General features: G+C 36.9%; 1 protein-coding gene across 1 annotated transcript in view; it reads right to left on the reverse strand.

Annotated features, from left to right (window-relative positions):
• TTC27 (tetratricopeptide repeat domain 27) overlaps window positions 1–19,530 on the reverse strand; it is an 88,048-nt gene that overhangs the window by 48,759 nt on the left and 19,759 nt on the right. The window contains exons 8-10 of the mRNA XM_063305502.1: window positions 19,197–19,309; window positions 18,334–18,400; window positions 5,246–5,359 (exon numbers count right to left, since the gene is read on the reverse strand). Coding sequence (XP_063161572.1) covers window positions 5,246–5,359; window positions 18,334–18,400; window positions 19,197–19,309 — 294 coding nt within the window. The remainder of the gene's footprint in view (window positions 1–5,245; window positions 5,360–18,333; window positions 18,401–19,196; window positions 19,310–19,530) is intronic.

Genomic DNA, 19,530 nt, shown 5'->3' on the forward strand with positions numbered 1-19,530 from the left:
TTATTTATGCTAAAGCTTCTGATTGTGTAGACCACAACAGACTGCAGATAGCACTTAAAAATATGGCTATAGCAGATAAATTCATCTACCTACTGAAGAATTTGCATGATGGCCAGGAAGCATCAGTTAGAACAGAAGATGGAAGAACTAAACTGTTCAACAACTGGAAAAGAACTCCACCAAGATTGCATAATGTCACTTATTTAACTTATGTGCAGAATATATCATGAGAAATTCTGAACTAGAAGAAAAGTAAATAGAAAATAAAATTGCTGTGAGAAACATCAACACCTTCAAACACTTTGATGGCTAGAAGTGAGGAATCTCTTGCTGAAGGTGAAAGAAGGGAAAGTTACAGCCAATCTGCTACTCAATACTAAAAACAAACCCTAAGATTATGTCAACAGATAATGTCAACCCAATGCAAAGAGGAGAAGAAGTTGAAATGGGAACAGAGGTTATCATTCTAGGCTCAGAAATTCACAGGGATGGTGACTATAGCTGTGAAACAGAGAGACATCTGCTCCTTGGGGAGAAAGACTATGACAGATCTAGACAAATATTAAAATACAGAGACATCACACTGAAAACAAAGATATGCACTGTCAAGACCACATTTTTCCATTGGTAACATATATGGTAGTTGTGAAAGCTAGATCAATAGAAAGTCTATATGAAAAAAACTGAGGCTGGAGAAAATTATTGAAAATACCTTAGACCTCAGGAAGAACAAATAAGTCAATACTAGAGGAAGACCAGACTGTTCATTGGAAGCACTAATGATGAAGCTAAAGCTTAAATATTTTCAACACAGAATACGAAGGCAACAGTCACTGAAGAAGATCTTGATGCTTAGAAAAATTGAAGATAACTGAAAAAGAGGCTGACAGAAAAGAGGTGGCTAGATACAATCCCTGATGATGCAAGCATAAGCTTATAAGAACTCAAAGAAGAGTTCCTAAGAGACAGTCTGGATAAATAATGTCCATCAGGTCATAAAGAGTCAGAAGCTACTGAACGAGTGAACAAAAACAACATGGATGCTTTCCAGATGTGAGGACTTCAACTCCTAGGATACCTTGGAGAGCGTGGCAATTGGTACAAATTCTGGGAGCATCTGACTGTCGCTCAAGTTTAGGAAAGCTATTTTAGAGCCTGGCTTAAACTTTGGCTTTACTAGATTTATATATTTTGGAATACACCAACAGCTGAATCTGGAAAAGCATTTTGAAAACGAAATAATTTGGTGCAGGAAATGAATTGTGTTGGATAAACATCCAGACAACAATAGTCTAAACTGAGGTATTCCATCTCTCAAGAAAACTTTCTTAAAAAGTCCAATGGGACCATATAAATTCTCAAAGATTCTTATCAGCTTAACAGTTATTCTTAATCATATCTTGTAGGAACCTGGACTGGAAATGGTTAGTCCCAAAGGACAAGTCTCTCAGAGCTTTAATTATTAAGATTTATTAGGAAGAAATTTTAGGTAACAATAGAAGAATTCCACCAAGTACTGTACTTTCCAACAAGAAAACTATATATAGGCATATTAAGGCAGCTGGTTTTTCTCAAGCTCTTTTACAATAAAGTAGGGGAGGCATGTTCCTTTTGTAAAGGCAGGGAAGTCTACACCTGTTATTTTGGAAACTTCTACTAGACTTTTTATTGAGAACCACCTCTCACAGTTATTCATTTATAATGTTCAGGTCTTGCTTTTGGGACATTCTTCGTCCAGATATATTTCAACATCTTACTATATTGAAATTAAACAAACATGAAGTCTGCCTTTTGCCCAAGATTTATCATCTCTCTCACTCCCAGTGTTCCCCTTCATATGCAACTGTTATGCAAAGACACGTATAAAGTAGACAGTTCTGCTTTTAGATTGTAAAGCAAGAAACTGTCATTAAAATGGTGTATCCAATTACCAGCTCTCTAACAGTTTTAGATGGGTTTATACTTGGCAGCAAGTTTGAATATTGTCCCACAATTTAAGCACTCAATAAATTTCCTTGGATACAGACAGCTTAATTATACAACTCCTTGAATAAAAATTTGCTCTTGATAACTAGAAACAGCTTTCTGAAACTAACTCTGCAGCAGAAGATGAACTATTACAAAAGAAAACCTGTTTTTCCAAAAGTAAGTGGCAACTGTATTCTGCTTTGCCTGAAATAATAAATTACAATACATGCAAGCAAAAAGAGATTAAAGGCCAGCCTGATGTATGTAAGGGTAATGGACCAGAACGGCTTCTGCAAATACAGATGAAATACTTCCAAGGGTGTTCTGGGAACAACAACCCTTGCACAGATAAATGTATCAGCAATCTGAGAATAACACTACCTTGCAGATGGCTAGACTGCAAGTTCCTAACAAATCCCAATGAATTCAAAGTATGGCTGAATGTATGCCTGGAAAATGGAGCTTCATATTCCATACAGTATTGGCTAAAGACTTTTAATTTGAATGCAATGAAAATACTATCTAGGGTACACAGATTAGCAATAGAGAATATTAAACAGTGAACTGGCAATGACAAAAAAAAGTACCAGAATGACTGGCTGGAGAATGAAGTCCTTCAATTATATGCATAAAGGGCACAGAAGAAGATACACAATTTTTCCCATGCCTATCAACATAATAAATCAATTCTATTCTGAGCAAAGCTATAGTAAATTTAATCTCTGTGATCACTAAACATTTGTACGCATGGAGAGGCTCCATAAATGAAGAATATTGTAGGGCTTAAGGGAATATTGCCTTTCCATCCTCAACTCCACCTGTTGTTTTGAAAGCTTCTACTAGACTTCTTATTGAGAACCACATTCAGAAGTGATCTTTCCTTCCTATTTCTTCAACTGATTTCTCCTAGTAAAAGCTATATAAGAACTGTGATCAGCTTTGGTTTTTTTCCTTTCTCTGAATAAGCCAGAAGCTTTTGCCAGAAGGCCTTGTGGAACAGTAGGCCTAGGGCATGTTGAATAATGAAGCACAGGAGGTCTCTTAGAAGTCAACCACTTGGTCAAGAAGCATGCTTTGTTTAAAAACACTATAGTGGTGAAAAGAAAAAGTATATTGGAATCCTCTTCCATGTGCACAGGATGAAAAAGCACAGTCTACAGTATATGAACGGGGGTCAAACTACTGTATATGCAAGTGAATAGCAGTAGAAAGTTATCAAGACATTTATGGAAAATCTTAAAGGAGCAAAGAGAATGTTGATTAACTTTCCAGTTCAAGATACCCTTCGTTCCTCAGTATTAATCACAGACTACGCTGCTTTTGATACTTTATTTGGTATCATGTCTGCTGATGTCAACACTGCTCACATTTTAAAAGCAACAGATTCCTGAGGTCTGAAAGAAACATTTAGCCTAAGCTGTTAACCCCAGAGGTCTTCTAATCAAGACTGTCAGGAAAAAGACAAAATTGTGCTTTCAAAAATTTACTGGAGGCCAAAATATTGACATTATCTGGCTCTCCCCTACTGAAACAGAACAAGAATATGATAATAAAAAGGATGCAAGAACACAATGCTATTTTGTTAATGGGTGGGATTTAATTATCAGCTAATAGTAAGTGGATAAAATAGAAAAGATAATGAAAACTTCTTAAAATAAAGTACATATTCAAATTATGAAAAGTAATATTTCAAGGAAACTTCTTTACTAGAAAGAGCATGCAAGTTTATTACATAAACTTCCTGATCCTTATCTGTCCCATCCACTGCAAGATTCTTATCTGCCCCATCCACTGTTTAGGGAAGTTACCAGATAAAGCACAGTTGCTAATTAGGATGTATATCCACATTAAAGAGGAAGGCTAGTATGACAACAACTTATAATAACAATAGCACTAACTTATGGCCAGTCACGTTAGTAGGTGAATTAACGTAAAGTGTAAGACTGGTAGAGCAAGACAGGGAAGAATGACTCAGCAGCTAATAGAGGCAAATGAAATCCATGGTCAAGAACCAGTCAGGGTTGGGAACCAGTTGAAATAGAAACAAAAAGAGCGTGAAGCTTACACTGAGTATCAGGTCCTGGATCAGCTCTGACAAGCAAAGGAGCCAATCTTAAGCAAAAAGGCCCACACGGTACTATGCTGAATATGAGCCTACAGAATTGACAAGATACTCGAACTGTTTCAGATTGTTGTAGGGAAAAGTGGCAATAAAACTTTATTGAACTAGAGTAAAAAGAGGGGTGGTAGTAAAAGTCCAGAAGCAAATATACAGCCAAGTACTGGGACTCAAAGTACTGGAGATAAAGGGAGAAGCGAGATAGTGGAGAGATTTAGAGATGGGGCTTGCACTAATATATATGAAGAGGATTTGGGTATTCTAGTACAGTGTTTCTCAACCTTGGCAGCTTAGAAGTCTGGGAGTTGAAGTCCACACATCTTAAAGTTGTCAATGTGAGAAACACTGTTCCAGTAGATCACAAGTTGAACATGAGACAACCTTGTGATGCAGCTGCTAAAAAGACAAATGCTGTTTTGAGATGTATGAACAAAAGCACAGAGTCCATGGGGAGTAATCATCTCACTCTCTCTGCCTTAGTCAGGCCCCACTTGGAATACTGGGTCCAGTTCTGAACACTACAGTCCAAAAAGAAATGGACTAACTGGAATGAAGAAGGCTACCAAGATGGTGAGGAGCCTATAGACCAAGTCCTATGAAGAAGAGTTAAAGCAACTGAGGATGTTTGGTCAGGATTTTTGTTCCAGTCTCTTCATAAAAACAAAAAATATAGAAGTTACCTTCAGTCAAATACACAGTTCAAATGACTCATTTGAATGATACATTGAAGATAAATTATGACATAAGTCAGCTTCATCACAAACATTACTTCTCCTTTGAAGAAACCACAAGAAAGAGCTAGTTGCAGCTGATTCAAAAGAAAAACTGGCTAGCATAGGTTGCAAATGTTAAGCTGCTGGCATCTTCTTAAAATTACCCATTAGAGCTTTTCATTCAACAACGGGAATCAGATGGTGGCTCAAGTATTGTCACTGACGGACTTCTCAGTGGTTAATTTTACTTCACTGAAGCACTGGAAATGCACCAGTGGGGATCCAAGCCTTGTTCGTTTCTACTCTTCTACACTGCACTTCAATGTACTCACTATATCTGAGCGAGTCCTCCAACTATATTGGACTGAAACTTCCATCATTGCTGATTAGCATGCTCAGTATTAGCGGTTTGGAGGAGGAGAAGAGAAACCAAGAAAAATGTCACCTGAGTCTGTTTCATTGCCCGTTCCACTCGACGAATACTTCCTTTCTCAAGTTTTGTTCGTAGAAGCAAAGCAGAAGTTTGGATTGCCCAGAACTTTGGTTGTGAGAGCAGATACTGAGAAAAAGGAAAGAAAAACTGAATTTATTCGTTTTTTAAAAAAGAAAATAATTTTTTTTCAGCATACTGCTACTATACACATACTCCTACTGTAATCTAAGATTACTTTAGATATATAGTTGAAGAATTGAAAGACCTACATCAATGCTATCAAGTCAGGTTACAGCAACACTACATTTGTACACTGGAGGGTTTTTTTCTGGTTTTGCCCCAAAACCAACCATTTGTATGAGAACGATAACAGATGTACTGTCTACTATGCAAAATGTCACCAGTTTTTACATGAGCTTTCTATCTAAATTGCTAAAAGAAAAATTAGAATATTGGATTCTATATATTAGAATATTAATTAGAATTCTATACTGTATATTAGAATATTAGATTAAAATATTGGATTCCAAGTATTACTGAAAAAAACCAGCAACCAAATGTTCAACCAAATGTTTTAGAATTATATTGGTTTGGACCCAGCAGTGCTCTACAGAAATGGGAAGGGACTACTGGTCCAGTAAGGTACCATTCCCTTCCCCTCAAATTTTTGGTGAACTTCTTACATTGCACTGAAGTCTTGATATAAAGATCCAAATAGAAGGGACAAGAAAAGCTACATTGCACAAGAGGCATTTTGTTCATACTTTTTGGAATTCTATCAATTTTCTCAAAAGCATTTTAATGCTCCCATGAAGTATGACTCTAAAATCTGACTGAAGATAGATGTGTTGGAGTTTTTACTGACCCAGACCTATGCTAGCTGCTGCATCACACAGACATCTATTTCATTATAAAACTTTCAAATAACAAGGCTAACCAATATTTATTGCATTCACTGCATTATTATATTATGTCCCTCATCTAATATTTAAAAAATTATAGCTATCTACAGTACCTACAGACTGCATCCTTTCACATATCCTTCGCCAGTCTTATTCTGCTAACCTTATGATCAGAGTCAGTACTGAGGATTGCTGTGCACTGTGTTCGGGTACCTCGCCTAGAATTCTGATGGATGGAATAGGAAGGTCTTGAAAAATTATTTCGAACTATTTTGAAAAGTAAAAACTATTTACTTTTCAAAAAGGGAAAATATTTGATCATATATCTAGACTGGTTAGTACTTCTAATTATCTTTTAATAGACATTGTAAGAGGATGAGGAATATTAACCTAGGCAGCAGGAAGACACTCAAGTGAACATACTGTATAAAAGTAGAGACAGAGACTTCTATTAATAAACAAGAGAAGATTATTATGAATTATTTCATTTGAGGAACAAATCCTATCAATCATTAACAAGCACCTGTACTGGGGAAGGGTCTACTGGCCAAAACCATCAATCACAAAAGAAGATAATCCTACAAACTCCAGATTGTTCTGCTCCTCAAACAATTTTTAAAACCAGGAAAGATCTCCTATATCTTAAATCTTGTAGGATCCCAGGATGGTGTTCTGGAATGGCCAAGTTCCCTGCCGCTGCCAGATTCAGAGTAGATCAGGACTTCCAAGCTGCCATCACAATATGGTGATCTGGAATTGGGGAAATAGACATCCATACTGTGATGCAACTGTCTGACTTTGGACTCTAGATTTAATGGGTATATCTTCAGTCCAACTTTAATACCTTTATATCTTATTTGGAATTAAGCTATTTATTTTAAAAAACAGAGTATCTATTTAAAACAGAGCATCTTTTATATATCATAAACATTCTGTTTCTTTCTCTCTCTGTAAACAGAAAGGATGCTGTCCTGGACCATGGGATGCCCTCAACTATCCAAGTATCAATGGCAGGTTTTTTGCTGCTGCCTGCTGCTCTCTAGTGGTTAAGCTCGATCCTGGCATTCAGCTAAAGTTGTACCATCATATCACCCTATCATGGCTATACCACTTTCTGTCAACGTTTAGTTTTCCAGCAGTGTGTATCTTCTTCAAATAAATATTTAAATGCTTTGCAGGCTAAACCAGGAAGCATAACTGGAATTTTGGGAGTAGGTTTTGGCCTCTTTCACAAAATAGTGACCATAGTTGCCATGGCCAGTCACTAAACATTCATTGATCAAAAGACAAACAAATGAGAGTTCTCCACTAGGCTCTCTGGATTCCGAGGATATTTCCTACTTCCCTAGTCTGTCTTTTTCTTTTGCCCCGAGCAAGTGGACACTGTAATTATTGAGCTTCTAAACCATCTAAGGAACATTTGTTATTGGATGGTATATAAATACTGGAAAACATACATTCAGTGCTTCTATAACTTTAACTGCTATCTCTCAGGTCAGAGTAACTTATTTTTTAAAAAAATATTTTACATTGCTGTACAACTTACATATAAAAGCTTTGGAAATAAATATTAAGAAGAATATGAGAATTTGGCATTTCCACTAACTATAAAGATTTTATATATTCCAGAGAAATGAATACAGTAACTGCAACTGGTTAGAGGATTATGCCTTCAGAGCTACTTGTGTGTATACATAACAATATACTATTTCTTAAGATACATCCGGAAACAAAGTAGAAGAGAACAAAAATTAAATACTATAATTTGGGTTTTTGCATTACTAATGGACATAAATTAACATGATAAGAAAACTAGACATTTTAAAAGATGGAATCATGTGAGAATCTGAGCTCCATTCAGACAGTTAACAGAAATATGATAGAACCACAGAGAAAATCTGTAATTAGATCTAGCTCTGACTCCTTCTGAACAATCGAGACTGATATTAATCAATCAAACAAGACTCTGGCCTTAGGCCCATGTTTTTCAGAAGATACTACAGCTGCAATTTTACCATCCTTCCTCCAAAGAATCATAAATTAGAGCAGCTCTTTTCAGTGGGGTCTCCTAGAACTCAAGATTTTCATAGCGTAGCAGGACACGTCTTGATGACGGTGTGGGGAGAAAAAGGGTATTCTTCAGCCATTACCTTTCCCAAGGCAAATGCTACTAACACTCAACCTGACTATATTGCTATTTCTGTCTCTAACGCCATGCTCCTGCACTACTGAAACAGCCTTTTTATACAGCTGGAGCAGCGTGTAGTTTGCCACAACCCATTTTGCTCCATGCTAAAAAGCAAACACAAGCCAAGTCTTCAGCATAATCCACACAAAGGGACAGTTTAATTAGAAAGTGCTTTTTGAGATTTTGCTTTATCTAATCTTGCAGCCACTGTGCCAGACTTCTAACATTACATCATTAAAAATAAATCATAAGAATTGCCTCACTGGGTTAGACTAAAGGGCCTTGCTGTTCCAGGACTGCACAAAAATGTTCAAGATGAACTTCTTTAAAAATATCTGCATCTGTAGATATAGATAGAAAATGCATACTTCTAATATTTTTCAGATGACAGACCCATTCATTTTTTTTAAAAAGGCAAACTTTTCAATTAACAGTTCCATTTGTAAACTTGTCCGATCAAAACTGATTTATACATACAGGTTTCATGAATCTCTAGTTGATAAATATAGACTTGAACTCATTATTCACAGTATTCAATTTCACATATCTGTGGGTTTTTGCCTGATGTTCTGAGCACTACACTATATGCAGGACTACTGATCACACTCAATTTCTCAGTGATCTGCAGCATTCTTCCCCTATATGGTCAGCCTCTTCCTGCCTGTTACTGCCTCCATGGTGAAAATGAGAAAGCACATAGTGGAGGGCTCAGTGTACCTGATCAATTTCCCAGTGTTCTGCAACTTCTCTAGGAATAATGAACAAGCTGAGAATGCATAGGGGAGAGCTCTGCTGAGGAAAACAGCAAATTTGTGGAAACTATTGTCCCTGTGCAAGAACCTGAAGCTGCTGGACATATTGCCTTGTGAGGACATTACAGTATCCATTACACAGTATTACGGCATCAAGAAATCTGCTCTCCACTCCGTGCACGAAAGAAAATCCAGTATCTCTGCAAGTGTGAGAGTCTCAAGGTAATTCTCCATCCACGCAGTCCCCACCTGAAATGGATGGAAAAGCCCAGAGGAACGTGCCATTGAGTGGACCAGTAATCCGTAAGAAAGGACTGTGGCTTGATAGATGGTTTGCAGCAGAATTTGCTGAAAGTGGCTTGCAGGCCTGCAGGGTCTGGTTTCACAGACTCGAGTATTGATACAGCCTCCACAATGTGCTTTTCTTACATAAGGAAAAAGGCCTGCTTTACCATTTTGTTTTAAAAATCGTTTTCAATAATGAGTTAAGTATGAAACAATATAAAACAGGACTTCCATTTTCACTTCAACTGGAGGAGTGTCATGCAGCTCACATGTACCTTATTCCAAACATACCATTTATTCTATGTGATGTTGAAAACGGTTTCAATTATGTTTGGTTGAAACACTGTCCTTATACAGTACTCAATTAGGTGTTTAGATTGGACTAAGTCCTAAAACCAGACATGTATAGCCTTCCATACCACATCATAGTACATTTAGTATGTATTTCTGGAAGTCCCACCTCAACAACCATAAATCAGGAATTTGGAATTCTATGAAAAGGGCTTAACTTCTCAGTGTCAGTGTTTAGGGAATTTCAGATAATAGCTGGCAGCACAGCAACAACCATTCAAGTGCTAATGCTGTTCAAGTGCTAATGTAAGATTTATTCTTTTATGAATTTACTGATGAAAATAATGAAGCTATGAATTTAGAAAGAAAATGTTGTCATATTAAACTATTAAAATTAAGTGGTATTTTCTGAAATATAGAGGGAAAGTTCTCATTGTGTGTCTTGCAGATGGTCAACTGGAAAAATCTATGCACAGGCTTATTCCAAGAAAGTCAACCATATTTCACATTCAAACTCTATTTTTAGCGCAAGCCATATCTCCTCCTTGCATTTATAATTATTTATCATCATAATTTTATCCCTTTGTTCCTTCAAAAGAGGACTTGTATGATATGAATCTATGGCTTTCTAATGGGGGAGAGCATCAGATTATTTAAAGGGCTGGGAGATACATTTGAGATAAGCTGGCAGCAATACCTAAGGTAATTAGGTTGCTCTTGAGTGAGATGGGCGGTGATGAAATTTTTAAATAAATAAATAAAATTGAGAGGCAAGGAGTGGAACTTGAGGGAGTTATGGGAATAACAAAGGCCCTTTAAGCATTCCTAGCTATACTTTTCTGAGAGCACATTATGGACACCAACGGAAAATGGCTATGCTGGACGAGGTCATTCACAAAACACCTTTTTATCAGAAAGCAAGCTGGTGAGGTGACTTGCCACTAGGCTCTTTAGATTCTAGGATGGTTCCTATTTTGTCTAGCTTAATTATGCCTTATTTAACTTCTCAGCAGATTAGTACTCTTACAAATGAAACCTATTTTCTAAGAATAACTCTAGAGGTATTCTTAGGGTCCAGGTCTGCAACTATGATTTGTGACATGCTAGCTTCCTTTAAGTTTTTATTTTTATTTCTTTTTTTTTATTTTGAAAGGTAACGTTTCCTTTAACTCAAGTTGAACTTCTGGTGAATTCATGGTTACATCCGTGTAGTTTTCTTGGTGACAACACAGAAGTACTAAACTATCCCTGTTTACATTTTGAGATCAGCAGAATCTTAAACAACAGCAACAACAAAAATTAGGTGGGATCGGGAGTGTGGTAAGAGCCAGGAACATTTATGGGCACATTAGCATCTGTGGATGCCATGATCCAGATCCTAAGACTCAAGTGTAATCCAGGCAAAAGCTATGTCAATGAAAGAAATTTAACTGATGTGTGAGCTGCCTTACTTGAGTCATACTTCACTTTCAGACTGGGGGAGGGGAGGTTTGTGGGCTTCCTTCTGAACTTACTGAGCATGTTGACTGACCAACCTGTAAAACCATGCTTTTTCTGTAAAGGAGCAGCTCAGATATGCCACTTCATCTGATACCCTAGCTCACAAATCCATTTTATTTCTGAACGTGCAGTGAAGCCAGGAGACCAGGAGACTGCTAGCAACAAAAAAGTTCCAGAAGAATGCACTGTTGATACCCTTCATCTACTGATTAAAGGGTTATTCCCGTCCTGAGCAGATCCCAAAACCATTAAGTCCTTTGTATTTTGCTTCAAACCCAACAACTCCCCCTGTAGTTTGTCTTTCTTGCTTCTTTCCCAAACTCTGTGTGTGTGTGTGTCTGTGTGTGTGTGTGTACATGCGTGCGTGCAATCTCAAGATTGACCCTGGGTCTCGAGAACACTCATGATATTTTCTTAGTATTATTTCTATAGCCTATTCCCATTTCCAGGGCCAAACCCCCATTTCTTTCCTTGATTCACCTTTGGTCTCATTCCTAGAGAAATTCAATAGAGAACACTTTCTTCCTTAGTATGGCACACACTGAATACAATGACTAGTTCCATACAAAACACATATACTGTAACTCTATCATCTTGCAGGGTACTGTGACCTACATGTAAGAGATGCTAGTTTCTAAGCCAATAGCAATGGAATCTGCACAGGAAACTCAGTGCTTTTCAGGAAACTGCCAAGAAAAGCCCTCAAACTAAGCATAATAATTTTGTCACTATTTAAATCTAATTTCATACTAGACTATTGTGGCTTTAGGCTTCCTAATATAACTAAAGCTCTGTTCAGTCTCCCCATCACTACCACAAGAATCTGTTAAATTCAAATGGCACCTGGATCTTATTCAGGCATTGTTTCTTCCAACACCAATCTCAAGAGGTTTAAGTCCTTTTATTATTTTTTTCCCAAAGTGGGAGGCTAGAAAGGCCTGCGTCTATGGTATTTCACAAACTATCCATAACCAATAGAGTTTTCCTGACATAAAGCAAGTCCTATCATGTCATTTTCATAGCTTCCATCACTAAGAGTCGACACTGACTTGATGGCCCATAATCAAACAAGTCCTTACCTTGCATATCCTATTTTCCCCATGTTTGACATTTTCTATCTCTAGTATTAGAATGATTAGAAATGTGTGCTATAGTGGGAATTCAAGCTAACCAACCTTCTTCTTCCCTTGTTTGCTTATCTGTGGGATAAAGTCTTTTAATTTTGAACCAGTACATTTCTTTCAGCTAATTATTCTCCATGTTAGAATCAGTTATTCCCCACTCACTGTATAATATACAAATCTGCTATTTTGCATAGTAGCTCCATCAAAAGATCCCTTGTTTCAGTGATACACAGTAATAATACAGACAATGGAATTAAATGTGAAGTTAGGAGAATGTCTTTGATATGTTGTGAGACCCATCAGCACATTCCTTTGTCAATAAAAAAACAATCTCAGGATGAAGGAATATATTCTCCTAGATGAACTTTATGTATATTTTGCTCAATGAAACTTACTAAAAATAATTGGCTATTTGATTGATGATGGACCACCAATGGTAATTTGGTAAAATAATAAATGTGTGACTCAGTCCCAAGTATCCATATGAGATGTTGGTTTTCAAGACGGGGCATATAAGCTTATAGTTACACAGCAGACTAGGTAAACTACAGTGAAACTCTGAAAAACAGACATGTTACAGAACAAACTGTTTCAGCATTCTAAAAGCATATGCCAGATCAAACAGCAATCTGTTGTAATCCTGCTTTTATGCCATAAAAAACTCAGTCCTCATGACCAAATGACTCACAGAAGATACAGCTGGCCAAAGACAAGTGAGAGAGAGAATCTCTTTGGGCACTCACCACCCAGTTGTTAACAATGCTGCCAGAAAAAATAGCACTGAAATAAAAAAAAAAGAGGGAGGAAACTAAAAGTTTCATCTAAGGAGCTCTTATTTCACATACTGCTAAGATTTGTAGAGCATACAACTGCTACTTTTTTTACTGACGTAGCATATAGAACAAAATATAAGAAAGATGAAGGATATAAAGTATAAACCAACAAATGGAAAGATGATAGACAAGGTTTGTGGGTCAATCCTTCATAAAATTTACTACAGTAAAACATTTTATATTAACAATCCATATTATATCAACTTTGCAGGGAACAGATTGCTACTGTGTATATTTTCTGAATAACTTAATTTTGGGTATCTTGATGATTGTAAAGTACATGAAGAAATACAGTAGTTTCGATGCATAGTTTATCTTGCTGGCCTAGAAGAATTGTTTAATTCACCTCTAAGTTTTACTGCAAAGGAACTTTCATGGATTATTCTACTTTAAATAGTACTAATATCTCATTTTAGTCGAGCTTGATTCCCAGGGACGACATGAACATGGACATACAGTTTTCTTGGCAAGAATACAAAAATGGTTGTCATTAACTTTTTAGGGACTATTTTATTTTCCAATCTAGTCTACAGACCTGGTATTTCCTAGTCACCTCCCACTCAAGTAACAATAAACTTTTGATTTTATAAAATTTTATATAAAGTTTGATTTTTCAAAATTAAGCCAAGTTAGCTAGATGCTACTACTTAGGCAATATACATCTTATATCAGGGTACATAAAATGTTTATGCGAGCTGTTTCACAACAGCACTAAAAATTAATTTGTTCATGGTTCTTTGGAGCCAACCCTAAACCATTTTCCTTCTATCTTGCCTATAATAAATAATTTAAGCTTCAAAGACAGAGCCACAGGGGAATTATGATATGTTTTAGATCAGATGAAGTGCAGAGGTGAGAAAAAGGATGAAACGACCTTTCCCCTTTCCTTATGTCAACACGTTCTGAGTACTTATAAGAAATAATGATAAACAAGAGTGGAATGCAGAGCACGCTTTACCATCTGGTTCACCTTCAAATCAGACAATATTCTATCAGTTTTGACAGTCTGCCACTTCCTTGATCAAATTAATCCTGTTTTTCTGATTTTGTAAATGTTTTCTTATTTTCCTCCAAACAAATGGAGGCAAGCAGCAAAAGATGAGCAGAAAAAGTATTTCAACTGTAGGATGATTAAATGTTTCTTGTGTGAACTGAAAATATTTGAGAAGCAAATATTTGCAACTTGTAATATATTTTTATTTGCATTAAAAAAAGGAAGTACTGCACTGTTCTTTAAGAAACTGAAAAAGAGAATTTATCCAAAGTAGCAGTTTTCATCCCCAACTCCTCCCCCACAGTATAATGCTTTAAAAATTGCAGAAAAAACTAATATTTGATTAATTAATCTTCTATTAAAGATAGATCAAATTTGGACATCTGCATTTTCTCATATAGCCTACTTGAGCTAACTCCCTTATTAGCTCAGAGGTTCCCATAGCAAGCTACTTTTGATTCACAGGCAACTGTAAAAGCAGCTCTGATGGTGATAGTGGTATTCTAGTGTTGTCGAAAGTCCATTTGTTAAGCCTGTCCTTGAATGTGCCTTATATTGGTTTTAAACTGTGGCCAAAATAAGAACCCTGCACAGTCCTAGAATCACCATTTGAACTACCGCATCCTTCAGCAAATTTGTGTCATCTAAGTGCATTGCACTTCTAGAGCTATAATCCAAAACATCTGAAAAGCAGAGCTTGGGGAAGGCTGCTCTAGAACATGAAATGTAATTCTAAAAAGTCTACATTGAGAAATTTTAGTACTTGTCTGAGGCAGTTTGTGTACAACTGAAGCAAGAAATGGGTATATGGGTAGTCCTTGGTTAACAAAGATAACTGGGACCAGAATTTCTGTCACTAAGCAACGTGTGATGTCACATGACTGCATTGCTTAGTGACAGCAATCCCAGCACTCCCCTTTGCCATCGTTAAGCAAGGATTGTGGGTTGTTAAGTGAGTCCCAGGTGCTTTGGCGGTACGCAAGCGGGGTGGGGGTGGCTGCTGCCAGGTGGGGAAGGGTGTGAGCAACTTACTGGAGCGACTTACGACCTTCTCTGCCAGTTTCTCCATTGACTTTGCTTGCGGGAAGCTGGCAGGGAAGGTCGCAAATGGCAATCATGTGACTGCGGGACACTGCAACTCTCCTAAGTGTGAGCCTGTTGCCAGGCACCCAGATCGTGATCATGTGACCGCAGGGATGCTGTGATGGCCGGACCTTCAAGGACTGGTCGTAAGTCTCCTTTTTCAGCAGTGTCATAACTTTGAGCGGTCACTGAACAAATGGTCAGTAAGCAAGGACTACCTGTAATAGATAAAATTAAGCGTGCACAAGTCTTTTTAAAAATAAACTGTTCTGATTTTTTCAGAGTGTTATAGTTACACTGAGGTTTTTTATTCCTTTAAGTCACCAAGAACAATTGGAGAGGCAATGCAGATGATACAAATATTTTAAACAAGAGTCCAAAATACATAATATCCTGTAAATACATAACACCCTGTTCTTCAAGTGAAGGCATTCAACACACTCACACAAATGCGTATTTTAAAATTCAGTGGGTCCAAAAACAATACACTACACTCCTTGATCTGGAATTTCTGAGATTAAAGATGATTATTGGGCCACTGACCTAAAACGCCCATGCTGAGGTTGCTTCAAGTATTGTGAAAGGCCTCCTTCCTTGAGGATAACTATATTTAAGCAGATATCTGATGAATGTATGACAACCATCTAACCAGCCTGCAGATTTAGGAATCCACATGTAGGCTGAGAAGATGCCTGCTCACACATACACATAACAACGTACATGTTGTTGGAAGAGAGAAGGTCAAATACTGACATTAACTTCATTGACCAATACTCCCTCCATATTTAGTGTTTTGTATAAACCAAGCAAATAATGACTGACAAATGTTGAGGAAGTTCTTGACAAAAAGCACCTCAGGGCTAGAAATTTTAACTCCACTTTTGTAGCTGAGATAAATGTCTTGAATTGCATTAAGAGTTAGAAAATTCACCCAGAGGTATGACACTTTAAAAATATTTTCTCTAATTTTTGTCATAAAACATATTCAAAGAATAAATATTCAGTATTATACCTATCGATCAATATTATGGACCACTCTAGCAACCTGTAAACCATGAATAGTTAAAAAGTGGCCTTTGGAAATTAAGCAGTTGAAGGGACACTGGTGTATTATTTTTCAACGAATCAGTCACTAGATGGCAGAATAAACTCTTCCACTTGCTTCCTTTACAATAAATTTGCCCCAACAAAGATAAATGACTTCAAGAGAAACCAGAACTGAGTATGCAGAACATGGTACAAAGCTGCCCTCCTGCCACTAAATGCATACAGCGATTACAGTTCTTCCCTGATGAATGTCCCAACAGCAGTGCTCATATCTAAAAGACTTGAAGTACCCAGCTTAACCAGGTAATTAATACATCCATATTCTTAATCAGGCCTTCTTAGTATAATAAGGGATAGTATACCTGGGGAGAAGGGATTCATGTGTTCTGGGGAGTGTGTTGGTTGTGTCTCCTGAAGTAATGAGGGGTGGAGCTAAGATGGTGATGGAGCAACTTACAACTGACCTGCTGAGTTCCTTATGATATTTTCTTTATCTATTTTACAAATAGCCTAGCTACACATCCTGTAGTAATGAAAAGGTAGCAAGAGGACACAGAATGGATAGAAATTTGGACCAAGAGGAATTCTACCCAGGAGTTCTTCAGAAAACTTTAAATCCATGTTCCCTAGTCTCCTGCCTTCTTATTATCTTGGACTTCACTTTCTAGAAGGAATGTAGCCAGAGAAGCCTGCTTTATGTATTTCTGGATTTTAATTATGGAAAGAAACAATGTTTAACTGAGAATTTCTGGGAATAATGTATTTCAATATATTAGATGTATTAGTAAATACTTATATTCTATTAAGATTCTATTATTTCCTGGGAAACCCAAGAAAAAGAAACTAGCCATAAAAATTGCATCATCAACAATTGCCCTGAATCACTTATAAAATGGACTCGGAAGCATGTCAAAGTGATCCTAGAAAACACTTTGTGAAGCCTACATTTTACTCACAGCAATAGTTTTAATTCAGCAGTTGTTGATCAATCTCTATTGTTTATCATGATCTTTACTCTTGGTCAGCAGGGATTCAAGGGCTGAAGTACAATAATTTGTTCAAAACAATTGGGTGAAGCAACAATTACATTTTGGCCACCAAAACCATAAAATATATGTATAATCATAGTTAATATAGTAGGAATGCAACCTGAAGCACTTTCATCATTCAACCATTATTCTAAGTTTCATTTTTATTCCATTTTTTATTCTTACATAAGATCCAACTGTCTGCCCCAAAGTTGAACCTTTTATTACTTTAGATTATTTTATAGACTTCAATGCACCAGGCAGCCTGTTTCCATTTGGGCAACCCAACACCTTAGCTTAACAAAACGCGAACCAGAAAAAGATATTTGTACAAGGTAACTGATAACAATACAACTATTTCACCCAAAATCAGCTTAAACCAGTTTGATGAAATACACCACAAATACACTTGTGAAATATGCTACTGTAAAATATAGGTATTTGTGGCAGTAACACAATTTAAGGACTAGCAAAAAGGTTAAATAGAAGCATGTTTGATTATTTATGTTGAGGACACTGTTTACACTGTTCTGGTCACTAATCTAAAAAAGAGTATTATGGAGTTGGAGAAGATACAGAAAAGGGCACCTCAGAGCATTATGGTTGAAGCAACTCTTGCTATGAAGACAGACGGGGGCACGACTGAAGTGTGTGAAATCATATGGAAGATTTAGGACAGATTAAATCAAACTTCTTCACACAGAGCACAGTTGACTTGTGAAATATGCTACTGTAAAATTTCCTGTGATCAAAAAGGGGACAAGACAAACTTAGGGTGAATAAGACTATCAATATATTACCTCTAGGGATGAAGGCAGTAAACCTCTTGATACTAATTGCTAGAAAGCATGAATGGAAGAGAAGTAGCCCACTTATGTCCTGTTGGTGGGCTTTCTATCTGCACCTGGATAGGAACCAGAAGCTGGATTAGGTAGGTCTTTGCTTCTTTTTGTATAATATTCCCTATGTACATAAAAGCTCCTTCTCTGAGGAAGAGCAGGCAAGTCATCATTCGATCCATTCAATATACACATGAAAACAACTTTAGAAGAAAAAATAGGTCAGTTGCTTACTGATGTAAAAGCAAGTAGCTCCTCTTCTGTGAGCTTATGGACAGGGTTGTTTTTCTGAAAGTCTATACTGTAAAAAAAGAACACATTTTTATTTATGTAGCTTTCTGAAGTTCCAAATGTTCAGTTGTATTCAGCTAGGCATTTGGGTAGGAATGCAGGACATTTAAAAAAAATTCAACGAACATGCCAGTATTAAGCTTACAAACCTTAGAAGTTGTTAGAGGCTCAAGACATATGAGAAAGCTACCAAAACTAATTCATTTGTTTAGTTTTGTTTCTGCTGTCTCGCCTTTCCTCCAGAAGCTCAAGGCAGTATAGACAGCACTCCCTTTCCCCATTTTCCCCACATCAATCACCATGTGGAGCAGATTAGGTTGAGGGAGAGTAACTGACCCCAAATAACCCAGTAAGCATCCATGATGAAGGTAGCCGTGAACCTAGGTTTCACCACTCTTACTACAATAATTTACACACTAGACTACACTGACAAAATATGAGCCAACTCTCAAAGTATCATCTTTTACACATGATATTTAAAGATCTGAACTTCCTATTTGTATCTTCAAAAATGGGGATCCAGCCATTATTTATTCCTTCTTCCAGTCTCCCTCCCACATTTGATGGCTTCAACACCAGCTCCTTCCCTCAAACCACACACATGGATGTGCCCAATGTTTTATATTATTTATCACCTCATAACGTAAAAGGTTTTAGAGAATTCAAAAGCTGGTACACTGCGTGAGCTTGCCCAATAGAAATATTACTTTGATATGTTTAGCCTTTTCTTAAAATCAGCTTGGCTATTTTTGGTTTTTGGCTATAACTGGGCACTGACAATGATGGGACCAAGTTTATCATCTTACCAAATTCCAAGGATTACAGCAAGTTCTTCTGCATACAGGTCAGGCATCTGGTTCTGATGAGATTCTTCAAACTTTATTTCATTTAGTACGGTGTCATCATCTAAAGCATAATTCTGTTGGGAAATATACACAAGTGATAAATTACATCTAAAGTTGTTCATCTGTTTGGAAGTTGCAGCAATAACAACATTAAAAAAAAATCTTGAACAGCAGCATTTGACTTTAGCTTTGCCAGGAACATAAATTCTCTTCTTGACTAATCTGTAGAGAAAGATTCTCTTGGCTAGCAGAACAGCAACTGTGTTGAAGATGATTTAAGGAAGAAGTCGGAGAG

This window comes from Candoia aspera, chromosome 1, assembly GCF_035149785.1.
Source record: "Candoia aspera isolate rCanAsp1 chromosome 1, rCanAsp1.hap2, whole genome shotgun sequence".
Classification (NCBI taxonomy): Eukaryota; Metazoa; Chordata; class Lepidosauria; order Squamata; family Boidae; genus Candoia; species Candoia aspera.